The sequence below is a fragment of the Lissotriton helveticus genome, chromosome 7 (genome assembly GCF_964261635.1).
Source record: "Lissotriton helveticus chromosome 7, aLisHel1.1, whole genome shotgun sequence".
NCBI lineage: Eukaryota > Metazoa > Chordata > Amphibia > Caudata > Salamandridae > Lissotriton > Lissotriton helveticus.
In genome coordinates this window covers 1292273316-1292296348 of record NC_136068.1, presented here as the reverse complement: position 1 = coordinate 1292296348, position 23033 = coordinate 1292273316, and the positions used below count along the sequence as shown (strand labels likewise).

The 23033-nt window shown below is 45.5% G+C and overlaps 1 protein-coding gene across 1 annotated transcript in view; it reads right to left on the bottom strand.

Annotated features, from left to right (window-relative positions):
- The window catches only part of ITGB4 (integrin subunit beta 4), a 293817-nt gene that overhangs the window by 134190 nt on the left and 136594 nt on the right, over nucleotides 1–23033 (bottom strand). The window contains exons 14-19 of the mRNA XM_078654540.1: nucleotides 22890–22993; nucleotides 22162–22260; nucleotides 21543–21672; nucleotides 20165–20287; nucleotides 19844–19950; nucleotides 7430–7463 (exon numbers count right to left, since the gene is read on the bottom strand). Of these exons, the coding sequence (XP_078510666.1) occupies nucleotides 7430–7463; nucleotides 19844–19950; nucleotides 20165–20287; nucleotides 21543–21672; nucleotides 22162–22260; nucleotides 22890–22993 (597 nt within the window). The remainder of the gene's footprint in view (nucleotides 1–7429; nucleotides 7464–19843; nucleotides 19951–20164; nucleotides 20288–21542; nucleotides 21673–22161; nucleotides 22261–22889; nucleotides 22994–23033) is intronic.

The following is a 23033-nucleotide window of genomic DNA, read 5'->3' as shown; positions in this document are numbered from 1 at the left end:
GGGTTTACCTTTTGAGGGATTGCAGAGCCTTGAGCAATACAACTAAAGTCTCATAATCTCTCTGTGACTATTTCCATTTATCGTCCAAGAATGTTTACAGTGGACACGTCCTTGATTACGGTCCCTTCACAAAATAGATGCATGATGCAAAAATATCTCGCAAAGACATTCACCTTCCTAACTGTCTGATATGCTGAAGTCTAGAAAATGAGATATGGTGAAGATCCCTGAGAAACCACTGGGCTCCCTTTGGGCAGCCTTCCAACTGATGTGGGTTGCCACTGCCAATACGAGCCCACGGAATCCCAATAGGAACCAAGTCTTCCTATGAACTCTCGAAAACAAATGGCTCCTATCCTTCCTTGGCTCACCATGATAGGTAAGTCGAACCTAAGGTTATTGTTCTGCAGGAGTGGTTGGCTGGGAGTGAAGTACAGAGTAACATTACACATAGATAACATTCAAAGCAAACTACTGCTCCACTTTCATCTCTTTGTGGCTGCATCTCTACAGCAGACACAGATATTCATAGCGGATAGCTCAGACGCAGAAAATCCTGATATGTGACACTGGGACCCAACTGAGAAAGGTGCTCAAGCCAATTTCTATTTCGATTCAGCAGCTTACTAACTCTCCCCTTAAACTGGGAAGTGTCTCATTGGTGGCTGCTTTGGGTACCCCACTGTATGGAAACCAATCATGAACTGCCTCCAGGTAACAAACTACTTCCTGGTTTCTCATCTCGGCTACTCACCCAAGTAACTGAAAAAGCCAGTCACCGTCCAGTTGCAGTATTTGCCTGAATCTAATAACCTTAGCCACGCTTTCGGCCTGCAGAGCATGGATACTATGCTGTTTAAACTGTTGATGACCTAAATGTTGATGGCATTAGTGCATTGATTTTGAAAGATAGATCCGGGCACTGGATCATTGGTCGGTTGACTTGTTGGTTGGTTCAGGTCTAACTGAGGTAGTCAAGAATCTTGGTGTGGGATTTGATTAAGTTCAAGTTCAGAGATTTGTATAGCGCACTACTCACCCAGAGGGTCTCAAGGCGCTTGAGGGAGGGAGGGTGCTTTACTTGTCGAATAACCAAGTTTTTAGTTGCTTTCTGAAGGCGAGGTGGTTTTGTGTGAGGCGGAGGTGGGTAGGGAGAGAATTCCAGGTTTTGGCCGCTAGGTAGGAGAAGGATCTTCTCCCCATGGTGGATTTATAGATGCACGGAATAGCGGCGAGGGCTTGATTGGACGAACGTAGTTGGCGGGAGGGGGAATAGAAGGACAGTCGCGTGTTGAGGCAATCGGGTCCTTGGTCGTAGAGGGCTTTGTGAGCGTGGGAGAGGAGGCGGAACGTTATTCTCTTGTTGACGGGGAGCCAATGGAGGTCTTTGAGGTGGTCAGAAATGTGAGCTCGCCGAAGAATGTCCAGTATGAGTCTGGCTGAGGCGTTTTGGATTCGTTGTAGTTTTTTCTGTAGTTTGGCTGTGGTTCCGGCATAGAGGGTGTTTCCGTAGTCCAGTCGGCTGGTGACCAGTGCGTGGGTGACCGTTTTTCTTGTTTCTGTGGGGATCCAACGGAAGATTTTTTTGAGCATGCGGAGGATGTTGAAGCAAGATGATGAGACGGCGTTGGCTTGTCTGTTCATAGAGAGGGAGGAGTCCAGGATGAATCCCAGGTTACGTGCGTGATCCGTAGGTCTTGGTGCGGTGCCCAGGGCTGGTGGCCACCAAGAGTCGTCCCAGGCAGAGGGGGATGATCCTAAGATGAGGACTTCCATTTTATCCGAGTTCAGTTTTAGGCGGCTGTTCTTCATCCATTCAGCTACGTCTTTCATCCCTTCGTGTAGGTTGGTTTTGGCGGTGTTTGGGTCTTTGGTGAGGGATAGGATCAGCTGAGTGTCGTCTGCGTAGGAGATAATGTTGAGGTTGTGTTGGCGTGCTATGGATGCGAGGGGACTCATGTATACGTTGAAGAGGGTGGGACTGAGTGATGATCCTTGTGGTACGCCGCAGATGACTTCGGTGGCCTCAGATCTAAAAGGGGGAAGGCGGACTCTCTGGGTTCTTCCGGCGAGGAACGAGATGATCCAGTCCAGTGCTTTCTCTTGTATTCCTATGTTGCTGAGGCATTGTATGAGGGTGCTATGACAGACTGTGTCAAAGGCTGCGGATAGGTCGAGTAGGATGAGGGCAACTGTTTCTCCGTTGTCCAGTAGTGTTCGAATGTCATCTGTTGCTGCGATGAGGGCGGTTTCGGTGCTGTGTTTGGCTCGGAAGCCGGACTGTGAGGGGTCGAGGGATTTGTTGGCTTCGAGGAAGGCGGCGAGTTGATTGTTGACGGCTTTCTCAATGACTTTGGCAGGGAATGGGAGGAGCGAGATGGGGCGGTAGTTCTTAAGTTCAGTGGGATCTGCTGTGGGTTTCTTCAGAAGGGCGCTGAGTTCGGCATGTTTCCAGCTTTCCGGGAAGGAAGCGGAGTTGAAGGAACAGTTGATGACATCTCGGAGATGGGGTGCGATGATGGAATCTGCTTTGTTGAAAATGTGGTGGGGGCATGGATCGGTTGGTGATCCTGAGTGGATGGAGTTCATAAGGCGGATGGTGTCTTCGGTGGTGATTGAGTTCCAGGCGCACAGGTTGTTGGAGTGTGGTTTTGGTTCGAAGGTGGGTGGGGAGGACTGGTCTTCGGACTGTTTTTCAAAGCTGTTATGTATATCGGCAATTTTGTTGTAGAAGAATGAAGATAGAGAGTCGCAGAGTTCTTGGTAGGGAGTGATGTCGTTGGTGCCGGCTGTGGGGTTGGTAAATTCTTTGACGATGTTGAATAGTTCCTTGCTGTTATGGGCATTGTTGTCAAGTCGGTCCTTGAATGCTGATTTCTTGGTGGAACGGATCAGTTGGTGGTTTTTGCGGGTGGCGTTCTTGAGGGTGGCCAGGTTGTCAGGGGTTGGGTTTTTTCTCCAGGCTTTTTCGTGAGTCCGACAGTTTTTCTTGGTTTTCTTGAGGTCATCGTTGAACCAGGGGGCTTTTTTGCTACTTTGCTTGAGAGGATGGTTCTTTAAGGGTGCTAGTTCGTCGGTGCTGTGGGTGATCCATTGTGTGAGGTTGGTGGCTGCTTGGTTTGGGTCCGATGATATGGAAGGGGGGTTTTGGTGGAGTGAAGTGAAGAGCTGTTCGGTGGTGATTTTGTTCCAGTTTCTTCGAGGAATAGGATGTGGGGGGTTGTGGGTCGTGGTCTTTTTGTAGCTGAAGTGAACGCAGCTGTGGTCCGACCAGTGGAGGGCTGTGGTGTGATCGAAGGAGATGTGCTTGCTGGAGGTGAAGATAGGATCGAGCGTGTGTCCGGCAAGGTGGGTGGGGGCGTCAACAAGTTGTTTGAGTCCGAGATTGTTCAGGTTGTCCACAAGGGAGGTGGTGTTGCTGTCGTTTTTCTTTTCCAGATGGAAGTTGAGGTCTCCTAGTAGAATGTAGTTCTCGGAGGTGAGGGCATGTAGGCTGATGAAGTCAGTGATGTCTTCACTGAATTGTGTGCAAGGTCCGGGTGGTCTGTAGATGAGGGTGCCTCTGAGTGTGGTCTTGGGGTTGGTGTGGATCTGAAAGTGAAGGTGTTCGGCGTTGGCGAGGTTATCTTCGGACCTGGTTGTGATGCGGATGGTGTTCTTATGGACGATGGCGATGCCTCCTCCTGTTTGGTTGATGCGATCTTTTCGGATGATCTTGTAGCCGTCCGGGATGGCTATGGCGATGTCGGGTGATGAAGAGGCGTTCATCCAGGTTTCTGTAAGGAAGGCGACGTCCGGTAGAGTAGTGTCGAGTAGGTTCCAGAGTTCAATGGAGTGTCTGTGAACCGAGCGGGTGTTCAACAGGATGCACTTCAGGTGGTTAGAGTCAGAATTATGTTTGGAGTTAGAGGATTTGGTGTGGGTTTTGATGCAGTCGAATTTGCAGGATTGGCAGGAGAAAGGTCCATTGGTGTGTCCTGGGGCATCTTGGTAGCAGTTAGGTGGGCGGCCGGGGTTTAGTGCTGATAGGGTAGCGGCGTCGTACGTGATGCGTGTGGAGTGGGGTTTGCGGGGGCCAGGGGGTCTGGTGCTGGGCGCGGTCCAGGCGTGGACGGGCGTAGACGGGCTTACCTTTGGCGCACCTTCGACGCGCATAGGGCGCGTCCGCTGCGCGTGAACGCTGCGCGAAAAAGCATCTGTCATAAGTGGGTAGTGGAGGGGCGAGGGAGGAGCAGTTGGGAGGCGGTAGCGGGGTGGAGGTCCGGGCAGGGAGGCACAATAACAAACAACAAAATGGCTGCAGGCCAAAAGCGAAACTGGATTGGGGCACAAGATAAAATAAATGCTATGCACAAAACAAATTCCAACCTTCTATAAACGCTATGCACAGAGTAAATTATTCAGCCTAAGGCAGCCAATCACAATGCAATGCTGTTAGAAGCGCGCTTTCGAAGTATAGCGCTACGATCAATATTTAAATCGAGCAGCAGACAGGCACTAATGCGCGTTTAACAAATAAAGCGCTACGATACAAATTAATGGCAAGCAGGTCACAATGGCAATGCGAGTGAGGCAGTCTGGCAGTGCAGAGCGCTAAGATACCGCAACAGTGCTGGGAGCTGCGAGGGGAGCGACCGCTTCTGAAGGCTTCAGGACGATCACAGCGAAACAGCAGGCAAGTAAAGCCTACAGTATCAGTGGGAGGGAGGAGCAGCTGGGAGGCGGTAGCGGGGTGGAGGTCCGGGCAGGGAGGGACAATAACAAACAACAAAATGGCTGCAGGCCAAAAGCGAAACTGGATTGGGGCACAAGGTAAAATAAATGCTATGCACAAAACAAATTCCAACCTTCTATAAACGCTATGCACAGAGTAAATTATTCAGCCTAAGGCAGCCAATCACAATGCAATGCTGTTAGAAGCGCGCTTTCGAAGTATAGCGCTACGATCAATATTTAAATCGAGCAGCAGACAGGCACTAATGCGCGCTTAACAAATAAAGCGCTACAATACAAATTAATGGCAAGCAGGTCACAATGGCAATGCGAGTGAGGCAGTCTGGCAGTGCAGAGCGCTAAGATACCGCAACAGTGCTGGGAGCTGCGAGGGGAGCGACCGCTTCTGAAGGCTTCAGGACGGTCACAGCGAAATAGCAGGCAAGTAAATCCTACAGTATCAGTGGGAGGGAGGAGCAGCTGGGAGGCGGTAGCGGGGTGGAGGTCCGGGCAGGGAGGCACAATAACAAACAACAAAATGGCTGCAGGCCAAAAGCAAAACTGGATTGGGGCACAAGGTAAAATGAATGCTATGCACAAAACAAATTCCAACCTTCTATAAACGCTATGCACAGAGTAAATTATTCAGCCTAAAGCAGCCAATCACAATGCAATGCTGTTAGAAGCGCGCTTTCAAAGTATAGAGCTACGATCAATATTTAAATCGAGCAGCAGACAGACACTAATGCGCGTTTAACAAATAAAGCGCTACGATACAAATTAATGGCAAGCAGGTCACAATGGCAATGCGAGTGAGGCAGTCTGGCAGTGCAGAGCGCTAAGATACCGCAACAGTGCTGGGAGCTGCGAGGGGAGCGACCGCTTCTGAAGGCTTCAGGACGGTCACCGTCGATTAAGCATAGCTTTCCAGCACCAGTCAATTCGAAATACCTTCCTAGTCCTCACTGAACAGAACTTAAACAAACTCAAATGAATTGAAATTTGTATTATCTCCGATTCAGCCCACTCTCGATCTTGCCTTGTGCTATGATGTGGATCAATACCTAAATTTGCCTTCCCAACTTTCATGTGCTTATAGGAAAGACGATTTACCACCTTAAATTATCTTGAAATGGTAACATATAATGAAGTGGTGGAAACTGTTGACGTTATTGTAAGTTCTTGAAATGACTGCTTTTCTTGCTTGATCGTATACCTCAACCTTAGAAACTGTAATGTAACAAACCTAAAAGTGCTTATGTATTGAAACTGTTTTTATGTAACCTGCTCTGACACCAATTTCAGTGTCATTGTGCTATATAAAACTGCAACAATAATTGAAATAAATTAATAAAACCTCCTCAAGAGATGTGAAGGGTCCAATGAATCTAAAATTAAAAAATCCTAGGACAGTTGATGCCACTACCATCTAATAATTCTAGAATACCAGTGGACTCAGAATTTGTATGACCTGTGGTAACCTTGTCATTAATTTTTACATTGGTCTACCCAAATTTCTGATAAATTTACAAATGTGCCCCTGAAAATGGTGGTACATTTAGCTATTAAGGTCACTTTGTGACAATTGCTAACTGCGGTTCTTAAGTGTTTATGCCATGCGCCATACAAATAAGGTAGTCAATGACACCAGTCTTATCCTCATTAGAATTCACATTCTAGTCACCAGCCCTATTTAAAATGTCTTCATGCAGGAAATCTTGAATGGGGGCTCTCTGTTCAAGCACCAAAAGCTTGAAATGCCTTACCGGAATCCCTGAGACATTGTGTTGTCTAAAAACGTTTCAACATGATTCTACTACCAGTTTAATGCCAACATTGATTTTTAATCGCACCAGACTTTATTTTGCGTAATGGCATATTTTATGGTCTATAAGTAGTCAATACAAAAAAATCTGATATTTATTGCAAATGACCACTTCAAGTGGTTTGGAGAGGCTAAAAGTGCATCGAGTTAAAAATGGCAGAAAATCAACAGGCTGGTAAAAATTACTTGTGACTGGGCTGCAGTGCAGTCCAGCTCCAATCCCCTTTCCCCAGTCCCACGCACCTAACCAACCCCCTCGTAAGGCGAGGATGAGCATGCAAATCTCTCCTCTGCAAGGCAACATACTTCTCTTCTCCACAGTAGCCGCCTTGCACACATTAACCACATGTTTATGGCAGGTCGCAAATGTATGTATTAAACATCAAGGCCCCCATTCCATTGGGTTTAACTTTAATAAGAGGAATTATGTGGGAAAATATCTGTAGAAATTGTAAAAATCCTGTCATCCGGTGCCCCCATAACTAGCAATCAGGCCCTTTTGGGTAACACGACTGCTTCACTTACAAGGCGAAGAGTCCAATAGAGTGATGCCAGAAGCAAGACCATTACAATCACGCAGTGGTACTATTGGGTAACGCTTGTCTTAAGAGCAATTTCACAAGGGAGGGAGTGGTCCTATCCAGTAAAGGGGATAGCAGGAGTGTTTCAGTCACAGGATGAAGAATCCTACTGGATAACATGAGGGCAACATCACTACAACTAGGGAGCGAGGGGTTCCATTGGATCCCACTGGCAGCCAGGAGGCTCCATTCATATTTCAACCGGTGCTATCAGCCAGCATCTCCTCCTGAGAAGCATTGAGAAAGCAAGTCAGCAGAAGTGGTGGAAAGCTTGCAGGCCAGTATGAGGGGCTGGAGATGGAATATTTACCTTGTCTGCAGCAGGGCAGGAGGGCTAGACAAGCCTGCAATAGGAAGAGAAAGATATGTGATTAAAACAAAGCCGAGATCTAACTGCACCACACCAATCTCTCATTCACTCACTCAACATAACTGAGGTTTGTGCAGCACACTACAGACCACAGTAAGTGGTCACAGTACAGGACAGCACAGAACTATCCCATCACAAATACTTCATTCATGGAAAGAGCAGTGTGTGGAACAGTCTCAAGCAAAGGTGCTGCAGACACAAAAAGTACATTATTAAAACATTGTCAAAGGCATTCTTATGGGAGTGATGGCACACACAGAGAGTGTTAAGTTACAGACCATTTGGGGTCTTTGTGTGGGGCAGGTAGAACAATGGCAATGTTGTTGAGCCTGCACAACTCTGTCATCCTTCAGGTATCGTCCACCAATGTCACATTAATGCACCTGCCCAAGTGTTGAGTCAGGGGCAAGGCCTGATCCCCTTCCATACAAAACTCACCAAGAAACCAACTCTGGTGTCTCCAGCAAGGACAGGAGAACATCTTGCGAAGGATTTCAAGACGGTCAGCAGAAAAGGTACAACTATTGCTACCTTGAATACTTGTGTGGACATCTAGACCTCGGTGTACACAACAGGTGCAAAAACTCTCTGGCATACATTACACAATCCATTGGGTAGGTTGTTCCACCTCATAGACACAGTTTGGCATATAACAGGGAATAAGACCAGCAAACGTTATTAGTAGCAGCTATTGTTTATGTTTTGCCCCCACTGTTGTCGCAATATCAAAGCTGATGTTAAGAACACGTCCAAAACGTGAGTGGGCGCAATTTACCCTCCGCTCCTAAGTGACTGTCTCCATTAGCCAACTCCTTAACTTTTCATAGATAGTTGATTTTTATATATCACTTTTTATTCTTATTTTTTATGCAAAAAACTCTTTATTTTAGATCTTTTCCGAATCATATAAAAATGTTTCAATAACAGAAACAGTGTTCATATTATGAGCACTGAGTACAAAGTTATGGTGAACTCACAACAACAGACCAGCAGATCCTATTTTGTCACCTGAAAGGGCGCGAATTGCCAGATATGTAATTAACCAGTCAAACGACTTCACGTAGTTTTTTATTTTACCACAAATGTAGCTTTCCTTGCTATAAATCTTCTAATGTCCCCTTTAGGCTTCTACTGTAGCTGTGAGGGCATAATGATTTGTTAAAGTATCCATTTCTCCTTTAAAAGTCCCAGATGCTCTTTGAACTATTTTAGTGCTCCTTAAAAGCTACAACTGTCCCCTTAAAAATACCCAATGCTGTTTTGAAGCGTGTAATGCTCCTTTAAGCTTTGCAACATCCACGTATCTGCCTAAAGTCAACTTTAAAGCTTTCAAAGTAGCTTGAATGCCTCTAGAGCGTCCAATGTTCTGAACCTGCTCTTTGAAGGATTGAGGTTCTGTGATTTTGCGTGCTTTTAAAGTGCACGACTTTCATTTCTAAACATGGGTTTTTGCCATGCGTCGTGACTGCCATCTGGTGTTGCCTTTTACGTAGGCCTCAGAAGTTAGTCTGCGAGCAAAGCAGTCTGACCTTTTGTGGGTCATGTGTACATTAACTAAGGTTTCCTTCGTGCGCTGGAGTTAATTTCAGAAGCTGGCTTTCCACCTGGAATTGACCCTGCCAAGCCAATTTCCCTGCAAGATCGTTATCCACTTTCCCAATCACCATTCAAGACATTTGTTAACTTTTAAGTTTCTTTACGTTTTTGTTATCTTGCACATTATCTGAAACTACTTTTCTTTACTGTTTTTTCATTTCATGGGTTACGCTTTCAATTAAGGGTTTGTTCGGGCCTTCCAGATTATTATTTAGATATGCCTAAATATTAACTTGTAGGATGGGACACTGTAAAATGAGCTTTACTATATGATGCTGTGTGATGTCATGTATTTTCTATTGGTTGAATTTTGGTGCAGGGGCTTGCATTTTAAATGTACCTTTTTGTGTATAAATAGGGATGTCTCGCCTTAGTAAATTGAGCAGTTTCTTGAGTTGTACACCGTGCTGTATTACTGGGATTTCTGCTACTAGCTGCAGCTAATAAATTTGATCTCTGACGCCACCTAGAAGTATTCAGTGTCTCTGTATACCAAGGCAAGGGAACCCAGAGGACTTTGGGCGTGTCCCTGGCGCCGCTGGGTACTTGAAATCCCAGTTCTTCAGTTGGCGCCCTCGTGGGGCGACTTCAGTGGTACCGGTCCAAGCCCGAAGATTGCGAGGAGCCACGTGAGGAAACTCTGGAGGAGGGCCCCCACTTCATCGACCACTGCATGTCGACGTGGACCGAAGGTCTTTTCTGCGAGGCTTCCCGCTTTCCAACGGCTACGAAGGACTGCCTACCTGACTGTCGCCTTGCCTTGGACCCTCCGATTGATGTTCGTAAAGCGAGACGATAGACGGTCATCTGGTGACGTGACAGATATTTGGTTAAGTATAAGTGGGTCGCTCCCACGACTTTGTTTGGTTCCTTGGTTTTGATTTGGTTGCTGCAGTACCCAAAGCCGAAGGTCTTGTATATTTACGAGTGTATCATTTTTTGATTCCCTTTGAAGTTTGAAACCAGACTAGTGAGCAAGATGCCTGGTCTTGGTAAATTTGGTAATTGGTTTGCTTGTGGTAGTAACAGGGATTCCCGATTGGAGGATTCATGTCCGATACCTCCGGTTGGAACTCCGACTTATGAGCTCTATTCTAAACACGGAGTGGGTCCCATTACTTATAATGAAGTATGGGTCCACTACACTAAAAAGGATGGTGTTTTGCAATGGCCCCCACATGGTAGTTTTGAAACAGAGATTTTAGACAATCTAGAAGTTAAGCTATTTAAGAAGAAAGCCCGGCCGGCAATGTTTGACTCTTTCCGCCTTTGGCGTAAGGAAGCCAAACAGAGAGAAATTAAACAAGCAAAGAGAGATAGGAAAGATAAGAATATGTCAGTATTACAAGCTGCTAGACAGTTTAAGGAAGATGGAGAAGAGCGTGCGAGTGAAGTTTTAGTTTTAGATAGACAGCGTTGTATGGCCATAGATAAATGTTATCCGGCCTTGCCGTCTTCTCCTCCAAAAGTGATTGAAGACCTTGAAAAAGATCCTTTGATCTCTCATTTACTGAGATTGCCACCTCCCTATGTGCAGGGTGCTACTGCGCCTCTATTACCCCCGGTTGTTCCACCCTTTGTTGTTCAACCTCCTGCTGTTGTTCAGCCACCCGGTGCTCCACAGATGGTTTTGCCTCCTCCTGCGCAACCCATTCTAGGGTCGCCAGCCTTGCTACCAGCTTTGCCTCAAACTCCTTTGCCTTCTGCTTCTGCATCTTCGATTTCTACTGTTCTTGTCCCTACACCTTCTTTGCCTCAAAATACTTATTCTCCTGTTCTTATGTCTGCTTCTTCTCCTTCTGTTCGAAAACGAATGACAGAAACCGTTTCTAATTTGTTGTCACCATTGTTTGGGTCACTGAATATGACCCCTGTTTCGGAGCGTAAGCAGAGTCGTAGTCAGCTTCCTGGTTCTGAGGAACGGGCTGTGTTGGATTTGTTGGCTCGTAAATGGATTATAAATGCCTCAAGGTATAGTTTGCCAGCGGTTATGGATGTTTTCTTTCAGTGGGAGCCGCCTAAGCAAAGGTATGTTTTTAATGTGATGTGTATGTTTTTGCGTCAGGAATGGGAAGATAATGATTTGGGTTTGATCCCGCAGGAATTACTTGATGTTCAGTCGGATTTTGCTAAAGGGATGATAGTAGAATCTGATATTACAGATGCCGTAGAGACAATACTGGCTTTTAGATCTAGCCTTCCACCTCAGACATTGTATGAACCTGATTCTTCTGTTAGAAGAAAAGCGAGACAGTATCCAATGAGAGAAGTTCCCCCAATTTGGAAGGAACGGGACCCAAACGCTAATCCAGTTATTCTGCCGCATTTTCAGCGAATATGGGTACATGTCCCTTGGAAGAGAGCAGAGGTCTTGGCTCTTAAGCAGACCTTACCTGACCCTCGTAAGAATCCTGCTGGTTATTACAAGGAGTTGTCCCAGACAGTTGAAGCGTGTATTATGAATATAGCTGACATCGATATGTTTATGGGTAATGTAGTCCCCCAACCTTTGTCAGCGAAGATTCGTCATGAGAATCATGCTGCTGAATTAGGTGATACCTGGGCGAATATTGTTGCCGCAGATGGTAGACAGGAGGGAGGTGCTAAACCTGAACCTCTAGTTTCAGAATTACCAGGTAGAATTATTAATCTGATGAAAACGATGATGCCTGCTTTACGAGTAAATTGGGATAAGTTAGCAGCATGTAAGCAGAAGAGAGACAAGAGTGTATCTGATTTCTTCACTAGGTTTGAAGAGACGTTTATTGATCATAGTGGTCAGGATATGAGTACGGAAGGTGGTCAAAGGTTGTGGATAAATTTCTCTTTAATTTGCTTCCCGAACTTTCTAATAAGTTAAAGGACTCTGAGAGTTCATGGGCTGTCTCTTCGTCGGCCCAGATATTGGCTACTGCACAATATTACGAGAATAGGGATAAAGATGAGAAGGATAAAGTGGAGAAGAAAACTAAAGAGTTAAAGACGAAAGTTCTTTTGCAGCAAGCTTATCCGCCTCGTCAGAATCAGCCTCAATTCCAGCAACCTCCACAATTTCAGAGATTGTTACAGAAGCCTGAGCCTTATGTTCAGCGATTCTTTCCTGGCCCTAATCAGTGTGCTTATTGCAGAGAGGAAGGTCATTACAAGAATAGTTGCCTGGCTTTGTTACAGCGTGCAAATGGTGTATCTGGTCAGAGAGGTCGTGGTAGTTTTCAGCAAGCTCCTAGGGGTAGGGGACGTGGTGTGATCCCTCAGAATGAGCGTTCCTCTTCCCTACAGAATTCTACGAATTATTTTGACAGACAGAATGTTCCGAGTGGTCAGTCTGCCCAGTATTATGTTGAGGATTACTATGTCGAAGGTGAGAGTTCTGGTTATAATGATAACTAGGACAGCCAAGGACAAAGAGAGGGAGTAGTGTCAGTTCCAGTAGACCAGAGTGGACCTTATGTTCAAGTGATTACATCAGGTGTGGTAGAACCTTTTCTTTTGGATACTGGTGCGATGAAGAGTTCTATTATGCACTCTAAACTTCCTGGCGCACCTTTGTCTGGCTTGACCAATGTTTCAGTAGGATTTTCAGTCGCCCCAGTTCGTAATCCGGTTTCTAGTCCTTTGTCCCTTACCATTGGCCCTTGTGAATTGGAAGCTCCACTTATTTTAACGACTGGTTGTGGTGAGAATCTGTTGGGTTTGGACTTGCTGAAAAGATTGTATGCGACATTGCATTGCTCTCCTTCGGGAGTATAACTTAACCTTGGTAAGAACGTTTTTTCTCCAATGTATTTGTCTAAGGATTGTTTGCCACTGGAATTGCGTTCGCTTCCTGATACGCTTTGGGCTACAGGTCCAAATGATGTTGGTCTTTTGCAGATTCCACCTTATGTTGTCACCCTTAAGTCAGATGCTAGGCTACCTCGTATTCCCCAATACAAGATTTCGAGCGATGGTGAGAGAGCTCTTTTAGCGATTGTCTATGATCTGGTTGAGAAGGGTGTAGTTGAGGAAACGAGAGGTAATGTGTGTAACAGTCCTGTTTTGCCTGTTCTTAAACGTACTGATGCTTCTCAGCCACCTGTGTACAGGTTTGTGATCGACCTTCGAGAGGTCAATAAGATAGTAGTGCCACAGTTTCCTGTGGTACCTGATATCACTGCTTTGTTGACTTTGATTCCTGCTTCGGCAGCTTGGTTGTCTGTCATCGATTTGAAGAATGCTTTCTTCAGTATTCCTATTACTGAGGAGAGTAGGGATATTTTTGGCTTCTCATTAGGAGGCCGAAGCTTCCGGTTTAAGAGAGCTCCCCAAGGTTATTGTGAAAGTCCCTCCATCTATAGTCAAGCGTTGAAAACTCAGCTTGACGGTTTTGTGTTACCTGTTGGTGCTACTCTTATTCAGTACGTCGATGATTTGTTTGTTACTGCTGAAGATTTGCAAAGAGGCTACTCTTTCTTTGTTGCGGTATTTGTCTGACCTTCATCATAAAGTGTCACCTTCAAAGTTGCAATATTGTCGCCAAGAAGTGACCTACTTAGGTCATCTCTTGTCAAAGGAGGGAAGGAGATTGACCCCAGAACGAATTCAAGCGATTGCGCAAATGAATGTACCATACACACAGAGAGAAGTGCGTGCCTTTTTAGGAATTACATCATATTGTAGACAGTGGATCCCCAATTTTCCTTGCTAGTGAAACCTCTGTTGGCATTGACTCTGAAAGATACTCCGCATCCTCTTCCTTGGTCTGACGAATGTCAGAAAAGTTTTTCTGAACTACGCGATGCATTGTGTTCGGCTCCTGTGTTGGGTACTCCAGACTATAGTAAGCCTTTCACGTTGTACGTGCACAAGAGAGAAGGTTGTGCATTGTCAGTGTTGACACAACCATTTGGGGGCAAGCAGCGTCCATGCGCGTATTTTTCAGCAACGTTAGACCCAGTTGCTAAGGCGTTGCCGAGTTGTCTGAGAGCTACAGCTGCAGCGGCTGTTTCTATTCGACAGTCTGCTGGTTTGGTATTGGACAATACATTGATTGTGATGGCCCCACATGCAGTGGATACCTTATTGAACAGGACTAAGACACAGCACCTTACTAGTGCACGTCTGTCAGGTTACGAGTTGACATTGTTGGCTAGTCATGTTCACATTAAACGATGTAATGTGCTGAATCAAGCTACGTTGTTACCGATCTCTACAGAGACGGATCCTCAGGAACAGCATGATTGTTTTCTTCGTACAGAGGAAGAAACGAAAGCTAGAGTCGATCTAAGGGATACTCCCCTTACGGATGTTGATGGTACCCTATGGGTAGATGGTTCGTGTTTTAAGCTTCCGAATGGTGAAACGACTGCAGCGTATGCTATTACAACTTTACATACAGTTGTTGAGACAGCACGCATACCACAGAATTCTGCCCAAGCAGCAGAGTTGATTGCACTGACTAGAGCGTGCGTGTTGTCAGAAGGAAAGCGAGTGAATGTTTACACCGATAGCCAGTATGCGTTTGGTGTTGCCCATAGTTTTGGGCGTTTGTGGAGAGAGCGTGGGTTCCTTACTTTGCATGGGACAAAAATACAGCATGGGCAGTTGGTGAATGAACTTTTGGAATCTCTCACTCTCCCAAAGCAGATTGCAATTGTGAATTGTAGTGCGCATAAGAAAGTTGTGGACGATGTTGGTCGAGGGAATGCGTTTGCAGATGAAGTAGCGAAGGAAACGGCGAAAGACATGATGAGCCGTATGTATGTTGCAGGCCCAGCTAATTGGGTTATGGCTGGTGGAATGTGTGAAGACACAATAGAAAGTGTGAAAACGATTCAGGCTGAAGCGACTGTGAAAGAAGTGAGTGTTTGGAGAGAAACTACGGGTATGTTGGATTCGACAGGTTGTTGGGTTGAGTTGTCAGAACACCAGCGATGGTTGTTGCCTGATGCGTATGTGCTCCCAGTGGTTACAATGGCTCATGGAATGGCTCACATAAGTTCGAAGGGAATATGCAAGTTGTTGGCTCCAGTTTGGCAGAATGCTGGAATTCCGAAATGTGCAGAGAACGTGGTGAAACATTGTATGATTTGTCTAAAGTATAATCCTGGTAAGGGAACTCCAACTCCAGCTGGTCATTTTGCTCCTCCAACGTATCCGTTTGAAGTGATACAGTTAGACTACATTCACATGGAGAGATGCAATAATTTGAAGTATGTCCTTGTGGTTGTTTCTGCCTTTTCCAGGTGGATAGAGGCCTATCCCCTAAAAGATAATACTGCCTTGTCTACAGCCAAGGTTTTGCTGAGAGAGTACTTCCCTAGGTATGGTTTGCCGAGAATTGTATGGTCGGACAATGGGAGTGAATTTGTGGGTCAAATCATGAAGAAAGTGTGTGCTGGATTGGGAATAAATCAAAAGGTCCATGCAGCGAATCACCCCCAGTCTGCTGGACTTGTTGAATGTTACAATGGTACCCTAAAGCTGAAATTAGCTAAGGTACAAGCGAGCACTGGTCTTACATGGCCGGATGCCTTGCCGTTGGCTCTTTTGTCAACAAGGACGACTGTGCATTCTCGAGTGGGACTTAGTCCGTATGAAATCGTGTTTGGTCGTCCTGCGAATGTTTGGAGTGTGCCTCATCCTAAAGAATACAGCAGTATTGAGTACCCTATGTTGGTGGATTACTTACATGACTTGACTGCTAAATTGCGTGTCCTTCACCAACAGGTTCATGATACATTGCCGACAGCTACTGCAGATCCAGGTCACGCTATCAAACCTGGAGACTACGTCCTCACCAGGAATTTTCAACGGACTGGACCGCGGTTGGTCTTGTTAGTCACTAGAACTGCTGTTAGAGTAGCTGGCAGGAAGAGCTGGGTGCATGCCACCCACTGTAAAAAAGTTCCTTTGCCTTTACCGTATGATCAGTGGGTGAGGGATGGTATAGCTGACACAGATTGTGAGCGAGTCCCTAGATTTGTTCCATTTAGTGATGCTCATTTGACATGGACACGGTCAGAACGCGAGGATGATGATGTTCTGCAAGCTGCTGTGCCTCCTCATCTAAAGATTGATACCACCAATCCGGAACTCCTCTTTAAGGATCAGACTGTGCCTGATAAAGAATGCTACAATCTAAGACCGCGAAAGACTGTACATATGGACAAATAAACGTGAAACTGGAATATTTGTTTTTAGATAGTGAATTTACACTTTGGCAGATCAAGAAACTTTTTTTTCTTTTTCCTTTTTCGAGTCACCATCCGGACTCAGCTGCAGGGTCACGGTAGGAAGTTCTTAAGGGGTGAGCCACGTATTGACACAAGGTCTGTGGTTCAGAGTCGTTAGTGCGATCTTGGCGCACACTTAAGTGAAGAAGAAAAATTTCCGTGAGCAGCACGTTAGAGGATGGAGTTTCTTGAGTCTGAAAAATGTGTTAGGAAAGTGGATTCTAAAAACCGAATATGTATATTGGTTCGTAGCAAATGTTTTTAATAATGTGTTTCCTTATGCTTGTGAATATTACGTTAGCTTGTGTGGGTTGGATTTTCTATGTCACACAATTGCCACTTACATCTACCTCCCAACCTACTCTTTCTTTTTCTACTGTTTCTCCACATGAGTTTCATACGTTACCTGAACATGAACAGACACGAAGATCAGAATTTGTGAATAATTCGTTTATACAGATGTTGCATCAGCATCAGCTAGTCATAAATACCACGAATTGTTGGGTGTGTGGTCTTATGCCACATACTACAGACAAGGGAATGCCATATTTGATTTTGCCTTTTTCACCTAATGGGTCAGTTTGGGCACTCCAATCGATGTTTATCTATGCGAACGAAGCCTCTCCAGTGCGTTCTGTTAACGATAACGTGAGCAAGAATGCTTCGATACGGGGAATAGTCGATATGATTAGAGATGTTGACGCGTATAATGCTATCCCTAAAGATGAGGTACGAGCATATGTCGGTTGGAATAAGACAACATATAGTGTTAGCTTGACGGAGAAAGAAAGGCAGCGAAGGTCTCCTCCTATTTGGATTGTACCACACCGAGGTCATCTTTGTTTGCAAGGTAATGGTCAGAATCCGAGAGCTCAGCTTGGTAAGAGTGTGTGTGTTCACACATACGTTTATACGTCCCAGAAATCTCCTCCGTTCGTGCCAGCTAAAGGCACGTATTTTGTCTGTTATGATAGAGCATACACATGGTTGCCATCTGATTTTTCCGGCACATGTTACGTGGCATTTTTGCTTCCCCCTACATACACTGCTGTTTCCGATTACCATAAGACAAGATATGGTAGAGGTGTAATCGATGCGAAAGATACTGTCGCAAAAGAAGCTGGAGACTTCTTTAAGGGTTTCCTACCCTTTTGGGGTCCTATGACTAATAGTAGGAATATTCGTCAGCTTACGAGAGTGGTTGAGGCCACTATAAATGAGACTGCAGGTGCCCTTAGCAATATTACAGCTGAGCTTCAAGCGGATCGCCTTATGACATTACAGAACCGTTTTGTTTTAGATATTATACTTGCAGATAGAGGTGGGGTATGCAAATTGATTAGATCTAGTTGCTGCGTTTTCATACCAGATAATGCCCCGACAGTGTACCAAGCCATCTCTAGACTACATAAGATCTCTGAGTCTATTCATGTGGACGAAGGAGACTGGTCATTGATGGGATGGTTATGGGAATTATTGTCCAAATGGGGATGGAAGATTCTGATGTTCCTTGGTATGGCGTTAGCTATCCTTTTCTCGTGTTGTTTATGCATCCAGTGTGGTCCCGTCATTTGTAGTCTTTGTGCTACGATCTGTTTGAGAAGACCAGTCCCGAGAGAAGTGAAGGATAATAAGATGATGTTACAGCAACACCTTGATGACCTGATGAGAATAGATATAGACCTAGATTCAGATTGACATGAGTTTAGGCTATTGCCTACGTAATGGCAAAAGGAGGGTCTGAGGTTCTGTGTTTTTGTGTGCTTTTAAAGTGCACGACTTTCTTTTCTAAACATGGGTTTTTGCCATGCGTCGTGACTGCCATCTGGTGTTGCCTTTTACGTAGGCCTCAGAAGTTAGTCTGCGAGCAAAGCAATCTGACCTTTTGTGGGTCATGTGTACATTAACTAAGGTTTCCTTCGTGCGCTGGAGTTAATTTCAGAAGCTGGCTTTTCACCTGGAATTGACCCTGCCAAGCCAATTTCCCTGCAAGATCGTTATCCACTTTCCCAATCACCATTCAAGACATTTGTTAACTTTTAAGTTTCTTTACGTTTCTGTTATCTTGCACATTATCTGAAATTACTTTTCTTTACTGTTTCTTCATTTCATGGGTTACGCTTTCAATTAAGGGTTTGTTCGGGCCTTAGATATGCCTAAAAATTAACTTGTAGGATGGGACACTGTAATATGAGCTTTACTATATGATGCTGTGTGATGTCATGTATTTTCTATTGGTTGAATTTTGGTGCAGGGGCGTGCATTTTAAATGTTCCTTTTTGTGTATATATATAGGGATGTCTCGACTTAGTAAATTGAGCAGTTTCTTGAGTTGTACACCGTGCTGTATTACTGGGATTTCTGCTACTAGCTGCAGCTAATAAATGTGATCTCTGACGCCACCTAGAAGTATTCAGTGTCTCTGTATACCAAGGCAAGGGAACCCAGAGGACTTTGGGCGTATCCCTGGCACCGCTGGGTACTTGAAATCCCAGTTCTTCAGGAACCGCAGTGCCTTTAACACCTTCAGTGCCCCTTTACTGCTTTCAGTGCCCCTTTACCGCTTCCAATGCCCCTTTACCGCTTCCAATACCCCTTTACCACTTCCAATGCCCCTTTACTGCTTTCAGTGCCCCTTTACCGCTTCAAATGCCCCTTTACCGCTTCCAATACCCCTTTACCGCTTCCAATACCCCTTTACTACTTCCAATGTCCCTTTACCGCTTCCAATGCCCCTTTACCTCTTCCAATGCCCCTTTACCGCTTCTATTGCCCCTTTGATGTGTCTGGTACCCCTTTACCACTTCCAAAGCCTTTACACATTAATAATCCCCATTTAAAGCTCCTATGCCAATTACACGTTTATAAGCCCCTTTTAAAGCTTCTAGGGCCAAAATGTATGAACACATTTCCCCATAGACACGGAATGGGCAACACCCTTTGATACATCTGGCCCCTAATGATGCTTTGTACATCCAAAACCCACCTTTACCGCCTCCAATGCCTCTTTGCATCTCCAAATTGCCCTTCTCCGCTTCTTATACCCCTTTGAAGTTTCAAAGCTCTAACATTGCTTCCAGTGCACCTAGAAACGTTCCAACGCCCTTGAAGTTTATAATTCTCCTTTAGAGTGCCTTTAATAACTTGCAATACTCTGCTATTTAGATTAGACACCTCTTTACAGCTTCGGACGCCCCTTTAAAGCTTCCAGTGCCTATTAAAGTGTCCAGCGGTCCTTTAATATGTCCAACAAAGCTCCAGTAACACATCATCTAATAGCCCCTTTAAAGCTTATTATTCTCCCGTACCTCGAAAGGGAGTTAAACTCGACACCAGTTATCGGAGTCTGAAAAGACCGATGTATACACTTCCTTCATTGCTAGACTAGGTAGAGTTGTTTCAGGTCTTTCTTGGGCTTGCTGGCCTTGGGCAATGCACACAAAATAATTCAGGGTGGTACAACGGTTGCTTATGCAAAATATGCGAACTTTACATTGGGATTTATGCAGGGGTTCAGGCAGTGCATTGTGGGAGCGACACTTACCTTGCAGCACGCACAGTACCGCCAGCAGAGCAGCAGGAGCAGCCCCAGAAGCAGCATCAGGAAGATCAAGAGTGGGATGAGCCAGAGAAAGGCGCCCCCGGGGCACTCTGCAAAGGCAAGAGAGGAGACGGAGCTGAGGTGAGGTGAGAAGATGGGGAGTGGAGAGACAGAGCTCAAATGACGAGATGCAGATTAAAGAGACACTGGTGCCGTAAAGTGAGATGTTGATGACGTGCATAGTGGTGCTACGAGTGTCTTGTGCAGGAGAAAGGAAGGGGGAGTCCACCAATTCTGAGTCTCATGGCCAAGATCTGCACCCACCTTTCTTCTTCTGCACCTGGATGGTGTGGTTGTCGGGGGTGCTGGGGTTCCCCTCCACGGTGTAGTGGTAGATGCAGTCATCTTCTTCATCCCGGAAGTTGCAGTGCTCACTGACCTGCTCCGCTATAGAAAGAAGGAGTAGAGTACAGGATTGAGGATCACAAGGTGGAAATACAAGGGGCACATCAAACACATCTGCAGTTAAAAGGACAGGGTGGGTTCAACCAAAGGACCACACAAGCTTACACAGCCTGGGCTGGTACTGTCAGACTCCTGAGAGGGCAGTTGCAGGGTTTTAAAAGGCAGTTATACCTCAGCAGTCATTGAGAACATGCAACAATGACTTTCATGAAGAATCAGCCATAGACCAACGCAGACTGAACCAGTGGATGAAGAATGCCATTGATATAACTCTGTGATTGAAGACTCAAGGGGATTCAGCACTCCCCAGCATCCTGCAGGAACAAAACGTATGTGCAGGACTTGCATGAAGACAGGACTTCACTTCTACGAACCACGCAGGAGCATGTACTGCCCTGCATGGACCCATACAAGAGGACCACACTTCTCTGAATCTTGCAGGAACTCATGCTCATTTGCATGGACCTGCACAAGGAGATGGCTCGCTTCACTGAACCCTGCAGAAACACACACGATGATCTACATGGACCTGCACAAAGAGGGTACTCATTTTCCAGGATCCTGCAGGAACATACACTCATCTGTATTGTCCTATACAACGAGAAGTCTCACTTCTATCGGCCCTGCAGGAACATACACTCGTCTACAGTCAACTGTACATGGAGAGGACTCACATCCTAGGCACCTCCTAGGAACACAGATTAATCGCATGGACATTTACAAGCAGACACTCACTTCTCTTGACCCTGCAGGAATATACACTAATCTACAGGAAACTGTATAAGGACAGAGGCAGCTTTTTTAGAACCTTGCAGCAACTCACACTTTCCAGGGACAAATAAAATGGAGAACAACACTCCTATGAGTCGTGTTTTTCCAGGTTAACATCACAGCTTTTCATCCTTTTAACGTTGAGAAAAGGAGTAACACCAAGTTGGATATGGATAAATAACCATTTCTGAGGCTCACATGTGGGGTGCAGGTTGTGAGACCACAGCATACCGTGCTAAGCAAACATCCTGTAGATGGTTTACAGAGCCTAGAAATGTGTCATTCTTTTCAACCCCCATTGTAAAAAGGCCTAAGTTAATTCGTGCCACAGTTTAATGCTACAGGTAATTGGGCTGGGGTGATAATTGATGCTTGCGGGTGGTGAAGGCCCATCATCCACAAGCTGTTAAGACACACAGCCAGCACCATTTTCCCTCTTCTTCTCATCCTTTACTCCCCTCAGTACCTTTCTTCAGCTTTTCCACCATTTCGATCTTGATGCCACACTCGTCGCACTTCTTGCCCTTCTTCTCTCCGGTTTGCCAGGCCTGGCACTGCACGCAGGTGCGGATGTCCTCACAGACACCCAGCAAGCTCTGCAGGGAAATAAGGGAGTGGGAGAGTAACAGACTGCAGAGGTGAGGCACATGTCAGCAGTGGCAGGGTGAGGAGATGGTTGATGACAGTGGTGTTGTGGCCAGGAAGTGACTGGTGCCATTGCCTAGGAGATGCTGGTGGCAGTGGTTGAATGCTATGTTGATGGCAGGTTTGGTGATGGGTTGTTGATGACAGTGGATTTGTTGTGTTGACGTAGTATTCAAGTGGTAATGGGTTGGCTGGTGCTACAGGGAGAGCAATTATGATAGCAATGGTGGTGAGAATGTGAGTGGTAGCAGTTGTTGTAAAAAAAAAAGTGGTGAGAGGTTAAACGAGTGGGCAGGAGTCAGTTACATGTTAAATACCTACCTCCCGGTCAGTGGTGGATTGGTCATCATTTCCCAATGGGCTAGGTCACATCTGGCAGAGGACTAATTTCAAACAACCCAGCTGAAATTTGGGGTGGTTGAAGATGGTTCAGCACTTACCAGTGAGTTACTGATTTCACAGGTGGCATCTGTGGATTGAAAGTCTTTGTCACACTGACACCGTCCACAGAAGCATTTACCACGCCCATTGCAGAGCCCCTGCAAGAAGAATGAGTTGTGTATCAGCATCTCTGTTCCATTCATATTGAGAGAATAACAGGTGTGTTTGTCAGCACTCAAGACCCAGTTAATACGCATTTCTCACATTATATCATCCAATTCTGATGAACAATCATTCTGTGTTATTCCCAAATGTGCATGTCCTGTTTCCACATTAACCGAGAAGACAGCACTTCTGTATTTCCCAGGAGGGCATGCCCTTTTACATGATTTAAACAGATAAAGACTTCTAAGTTACTTTTATGTGACTGTTGTACCTCCTTTTTCCATATACCCAGATATGAACCTTTGTACCTCAATGAGTGTATGCCCATATCCATGATTGGCAAGTTGAAGATATCCAAGTCATGCCCATGGGAGGGATCCCCAAAAGACAGCGGTCCCTCTGAACTCCTACTGGATGTAAACCCTATTCTTAGCTTCCAATATACAGGGATGTCTTTGTAATTTCTATGTGTAGTATGTGTAGGTATTCTCAGAGGTTCACAGCTATTATGGTCGCATTTGCAACCCTAGACTACCAGACTAAGTTTGCCATTGGGGTCTCCTTACATATATAGCCTATTTTGAGGATATGAGATAGCGCTGTCAGCTATCGTGGTACTTACTCCATTTCTGTCCAGGCATGTAGCATTACTCTTCGGACACTCACATCCCGGACCCTCCCAATCCTGCTCACAGACGCATTGTCCAAGGTAGCAACGTCCTCTAGCTGCCAGGAAAGGATAACAGGTTACTGTACAGATGAATGT